The 6,408-nt window shown below is 39.9% G+C and overlaps 1 protein-coding gene across 1 annotated transcript; it reads right to left on the bottom strand.

Moving 5' to 3' along the window:
* Positions 1-2,766, bottom strand: LOC143412387 (uncharacterized). The gene is made up of 3 exons (XM_076878610.1): positions 2,586-2,766; positions 1,435-1,635; positions 1-1,314 (listed from the first exon to the last, which is right to left on the bottom strand). Exons 2-3 carry the CDS (start codon positions 1,609-1,611, stop codon positions 862-864), a joined length of 630 nt encoding a protein of 209 aa, XP_076734725.1. The 5' UTR covers positions 1,612-1,635; positions 2,586-2,766; the 3' UTR covers positions 1-861.
* Between the last annotated feature and the right edge of the window lie 3,642 nt (positions 2,767-6,408).

Here is a 6,408-nt window from a genome sequence, read left to right as displayed (position 1 = left end):
CTACGCACACACTGGCTTCAAAAATACAAAGTGATGGCAGTCCCCATGAAAAGGGAATTTTGGCTTCATTTTTGTACAGTGGCAGGAAGTGGAGTGAGGTTATTAAAATAGGCTGTTCTCAGCTATTTTTAAAGCTACATTTTAGTTAGTTTTTAGTTAGCGAACCTTTAGTTACTGTGGCCAAATACATATTTCATTTTTTAAAGTAAACACATTCTCAGTCACTCGCAGTCAGACATTGAGCAAAAGCACATGTTCGGTAGCTAATCCTTGTATTTACCCTGACTAACAAAATATCTCTGCTGAAGTCACTGAGATGGTTTATATGAGAAACAGAAATGTTACTGGCCTGATCAGTCACTAGGCAATGTTGCCGTTACTGTACCTTTAGGAGTTACACAGTCAGAGCAACATGCTGGACTCTTCTTTAGCTCCTCTGCAGAGCCCATTATTAAATGGGCTCTGTGAGGATGAAGCTGTGAGGATCATTGACCAGAATGCGTCCCTTTAACAAACTGATGAAACCAGCTGTAACACAGGACTTGTTGTTTTGTTTTTTTAATGCAGACCAGCAAATGCGTTCTAGGAAGAAAGAGTCAGCTGATTCATTTGCTACAATATAAGAGGTATTAGCAGTTCACCCTCCTTCTTAGCGTATGGCACAGTTTTTAAAAGTAGAGGCAGAGTTTCTGTTTAATGCTGTGCAAGCTCTGCCACACTCAGCTGTTATCCATCAGTGTTTAGCAGCCCGACTGGGCTTTTTAACAGTCTTCACTTTTACAGAGTTTTTGTATAGTAGCAGTCTCTCTGTGGTGTGAGGTGGCAAGCGGTTCCTTTTTGCTTTCACAATGCACGCAGCCATCAGACTGAAACGGTCAAAACCTCCAGATGTGGCGGGCACCGCCAGCAGCTTCTTGGCGAGGCCTTGGAGCTTCGGGAATCGAGAAGCACATTTCCAGTACTGCTTTCCCACAGCGGTTCAGACAGGTACACGTCGAACTCTGACATCTTTAGAGTCTTTGCAGGCAGCTGAAGGAAGTTGAAGATGGACTTCCTCTTGAGGTCGTTTTCACTGATTTCAGGACAGTTGTTGTCTGAGCTGCCAGCACAAGTGTCCATCACGCCATCTGTCTGGCTTTCTTCTTTCACATCGTGCTCCAGCCCACTGCCTGTCTGATCTTTCTCTGCCTCAACAGTAGGAAAAGTTGAGGCTTCCATGTTTTCTAATGTGGACTCAACAATGCTGCGAGCCTCAGATTTTGACGGAGGTGTTAGGAAATCATTCTGTTCATCCTGGTTGTCATCAGAAAACGGCTGCAAAAAAAATGGTTGTTTTAAATGTACACACATTTTTTTCCTTTATCTACTCAACATGCATATTCAATTAAATATAAATCTACAGAAGTCCGCTATGCTTCTGGCCTAATTTGGTACCTGCAGTTTGATCCTAGGATCCAGCACAGCAGCTAGTATCATGTCCTTCTGGTGAATCACTGGCTGGAAGTGTGTGTAGAGGCCTGTGCGCAGGGCCTTGCAGAAGTGGGTGTAGTTGGTGACACAATTCTCCAAGGTTTTATCAAGTCCAATGAGGGACGGTATGATGAGAGACATAGTCACACCATTTCCCTGCAGGACCTACGATAGATAAGACACAAACATGGCATCCACAGTGAAGACATCGTGGACAGCGGAGAATCTCCCGGTGGTGGAGCAGACTGGGACAGAGTTCCACTGATGAAAAAGAGAGTCACGATGGATATTATAAGAATTAAATAAAAAAAGATTCAGACCAAAAGATTTGTGATCTACACAATCCAAGCTGATCAACGATAAGCTCAGTATTTTCATTTAATATATTTTTCATCTGCTTGAATGTTTCCTGCTTCACACAGTGCTCAACCTGCTAGATTTTTGTTTGTTATTCATTTATTTTAAATGTCTAATCTTATCTTTGAATCAAACATTCATACATATATACACTGTGTTCATTATAATAACATACATATATACTGTCAGACACCACTCTGACATTCCATTCATGCTCAGCTGAATATTAAAATGGACAAATATGTGTCATCTCTGCATACGCTATGATCATTATAGAATGACATGAAATATTAAAACTGAGCTTAATCTTCAACATAAGCAGTAGTCATATAAATTCATATACTCTTAAGCACAAATGGTGAAAGTTTTTCTGCAGAATAAGTAGCCTATTAGTTGTATCTGTATTGCGGTGTTCTGATAGTATGGCTTCTTATACTGAAGAAATGGATCTAAATAAATAACTAAATAAATCCTCCAGCACTCGTTATTGTCACCTATTGCTAATGTTTTGACGCTGCCAACCTCTCATACGCTGTAAGAATTTAATTCAACTGTTTATCACAGAAAAAGTGTGACTTGTAGGACACGTAACACTAGCGGGCATAATGTTAGCTTAATAGTCAGCTCAACAGCTGTTGTTAGCTCCGGACAAGTGACTACAACAGTAGCGATGAGCCCCGATGAACGGAACCGGGGGCGGATGGGCTCGTACATAAATGGATCGATCGGGGCGGGATACGGTGGGAAACGACAGATACCTTAAACTTGAAGACAGCCCAAGTAGAAGGATCGCTAAAGTCTGCTAAAAAAAGAAATCGCAATGCAAGTTGAACAAACTTGCAAAGACACAATATCAAATTGAACCCATTCTGGTACAAAATGACATCATAATAGACTGTCCTTTGAATGTCACGACGTTCGGCGATAACGTCACTTGAACTCCTTTGAAGACAGTTCTGGGGGCGGAGTCAGAGCCTATAAATATCCCTCGAGTACATACCTTGAACCCATAGATCGCTATAGTTCTGAACTAACAGTTTCCACTTGCGAACACTTTGTCTCATTGAGTAGATCATTTTTCAAACACAGAATAACACGTCGTATAAACTAAACTAAATACATTCATTTCAAAATGAGCTCCCTAAGCTACTTTGATATGCAGATGCTCAGAAATGAGATAGAAAATTACAAACAAGCTGAAAAACTTCAGCTTGAGGAAATCCAAGAAAAGAATTGTAGGATTTCAAGTCTTGAGGCATCTTTGAAAGAAGAGCAGGGACTGGTTGCAAAGATGAAAGAGGAGTCCAAAGAAATGCAGGTGCTCAGAAATGAGATAGAAAAGTACAAACAAGCTGAAAAGCTTCAGTTGGAGGAAATCGATGAAAAGAATTGTAAGATTTCAAGTCTTGAGGCATCTTTGAAAGAAGAGCAGGAACTGGTTGCGAAGATGAAAGAGGAGTCCAAAGAAATGCAGGTGCTCAGATATGAGATAGAAAATTACAAACAAGCTGAAAAACTTCAGCTTGAGGAAATCGATGAAAAGAATTCTAAGATTTCAAGTCTTGAGGCATCTTTGAAAGAAGAACAGGAACTGGTTGCGAAGATGACAGAGGAATCCAAAGATGAAAAGATGGAAAAAATGGAAAATGTTTTGCTGGAAACCAAATCCCAGCTAAGGTCCGCAGAGTCACAGAATGTAGATCTCACAAACAAATATGAGGCAAAAATTCGGGCTCTTCATAAGGCAATCAAACACCTTGAAAATAAGTGTGCCACTGAAAAAACGATGCGGGACAAGAAAGAAAAGGAGGTGGAATCTCTGGTTGTCCTTAAAATCAAAAATGAGCAGGAAAAACAAGAACTCAAGATGAAGCTAAGCAAGACGACTGAGGAAAAAAATGAAACACTTAAAGAACTGCAGAAACAAAATGAGCAGCTTCAGACTGAGATTCAGAACAATGAGAAGTACATTCATCGTAATGACTTCCTTGAAAGAAGGATAGACGAGCTTCTTACACTACCTGGGGAGGTGTACTGCCGTCAACAGAAAGTTAAAAGTGTGGAAGAAGAAAAAGAGAAACTACAGGCTGAACTTAAAAAGTGTCAAAGACAAAATGAGGAGTATAAAGCGGGAAAGCGCTGGGCAATAGATGAGAAAAACCAACTGACAAAGAAAAATGATGAACTGAAAGTACGTCTTAGGGAGAAGGAATGTAACAACATAACGTTGAGGAAAGAGTTAAAAGCTAAAGTCCTGGAATCTGAAAGTCAGATAAAGGAGCTGGCAAGGCAACGTTTTACTATCGACCGTCTGGAAAACTGCCTTGAGGTTAAAACTAAGCAAATAATTATATTTGAAAATGAGACGCAGGAGTCTGGGAAGAAAATTTCATCCCAAAAAAATAACATAGCCCGTCTGAAAACTGCTCTTAGCAAAGCAGAAAACGATCTGGAACTGGAGATAAAGAGACGTGAAAATCTTAGGTCTGATAAAGTGCTCCTTTCTGAGACAAAGTTCTGCATTGAGAACGAACTCTATACAGTTAGAGACACTATAAAGACACTTCAGAATAAAATCAAAGAAAAGGCTCAAGAACTCCAAGAGACAAACGTAGACCTTGCCAATGCTAAGACCAGCTATAATGCTGTAAAGACTGAGCTGGACATTATCAAACTGCAGCAGGCAGAACAAAAGAAAGAACACGAGAAACAGCTTAGCTCTGCAAATGACAACCTCTTCACAGTGAAGTCAAAGTTGACGCAAACTGTGGAGGACAAAGAAGAGGTTGAGAAAGCTCTGACAAAGTCCAAACACACAGTATTTAAGCTTGAGCAAGTAATAGAAGAACTGGAAACTGACATTGGCATTCAACGACAAAAGAATGCAGTACAGAAAAAAGAAAATGACGATCTGCTGCAACAGCTGAAGGGACTTTATGACACGCTCGGCCGCACTGTGCAAGTCGAGAAAAAAGCCTCCCCAGAGCAGCAAAGAAAGGATGGGGATGAACAAATAGCCCGGAAAAAGGTGAGATTTGACCTGAGTAATGTGGAATACTTTCCATCCAAAGGCGACAATGAGCTGAAAGAACAACAGAAAGAAATTAGAGACCTTAAGGGTAAAAAGGGTAACAAGCTTACCACATATGACAGTAAGCTAAAAGCAGTGCATGGCCTGCTACCTCCTATTTCCACTAGGGCCCGGTCTAAAACTGTAGACAACTCAAAGAAGCAGTCTGAGTCTAGGAGCTCACTCAACCTCAAGTCCACTGTTACTCCCAAGGCAGAAGAAGAAATGTTTCATCCCCATTCACCTGAACTTACTTCCCAGTCAACTCTACGTAGAGTATACAATCCTGGTGCAAAACTACTCAAGCGCCGGCCTTCAGCCAAACCCAACCACATCTAAAAAATCCTCCTACCAGTTCCCTACAATCTCTGCGTTATTGTAGGGATGTTACCTTGCAATATTATATTATATAATATAATAAAGGTTTAAAATTGGCACAAATAAAATTGATGTGAACTGAATTTTTCTTTTGATGTGTACAAGTGGTTGTATTTGAGTACTTTTGATCTGCTTTTATTCACTACTACGCACACACTGGCTTCAAAAATACAAAGTGATGGCAGTCCCCATGAAAAGGGAATTTTGGCTTCATTTTTGTACAGTGGCAGGAAGTGGAGTGAGGTTATTAAAATAGGCTGTTCTCAGCTATTTTTAAAGCTACATTTTAGTTAGTTTTTAGTTAGCGAACCTTTAGTTACTGTGGCCAAATACATATTTCATTTTTTAAAGTAAACACATTCTCAGTCACTTGCAGTCAGACATTGAGCAAAAGCACATGTTCGGTAGCTAATCCTTGTATTTACCCTGACTAACAAAATATCTCTGCTGAAGTCACTGAGATGGTTTATATGAGAAACAGAAATGTTACTGGCCTGATCAGTCACTAGGCAATGTTGCCGTTACTGTACCTTTAGGAGTTACACAGTCAGAGCAACATGCTGGACTCTTCTTTAGCTCCTCTGCAGAGCCCATTATTAAATATGTGCAAACAGCAGCATGTTTCTGGCTCCCTCCACACATGGTCAAGGTCAGGTTTATTGATCGAGCACATTTCCAACAGCCCATGCTGCACAACTTGCTTTACAAACTAGAATGCAACTAAAACAAGTAAAATGCACTACAATGACGCAATAAAATATAAATGAATAATAACACTAAAATAAAATAGAATGCATTTAAATTACTTATTGGCAGCTGATTTGACGCAGTTTCAAATGAAGATGAATCAATGAGAGGATTAAAAAAAATGTTCTCACAGTTTTCTTCAGTCGCAAACTGTCTTTAATATCAGACATATTCCAATATTCCAGTTTCTAGCAGATATCTCATGTTATGATATTTTGATACCACGGTAAGCATTTACAGGATATTGTTTTATACAGGAAAACTGTTACTCAATAAGGCCGATCTACTAGTTGTTTTTCTCTTTCTCTGTGACCCAAGAATTAATGTGTAGGACTCACAAGCTGGTACCTGAAGGTCGAAAACACCACAGAGATGAGACCACTTCT

The sequence above is a fragment of the Maylandia zebra genome, linkage group LG20 (assembly GCF_041146795.1).
Source record: "Maylandia zebra isolate NMK-2024a linkage group LG20, Mzebra_GT3a, whole genome shotgun sequence".
NCBI lineage: Eukaryota > Metazoa > Chordata > Actinopteri > Cichliformes > Cichlidae > Maylandia > Maylandia zebra.
Note: the sequence above shows the minus strand (reverse complement) of the source record. Positions and strands in the feature narration are given on the sequence as shown.

Bases quoted from the DNA above. Each gene is read 5' to 3' on its own strand.
- LOC143412387 (XM_076878610.1), bottom strand. From the start codon at position 1,611: ATGTCTCTCATCATACCGTCCCTCATTGGACTTGATAAAACCTTGGAG. The intron at 1,315-1,434 runs GTACCAAATTAG...TTTTTTTTGCAG, and splicing joins ATCCTAGGATCAAACTGCAG to CCGTTTTCTGATGACAACCA.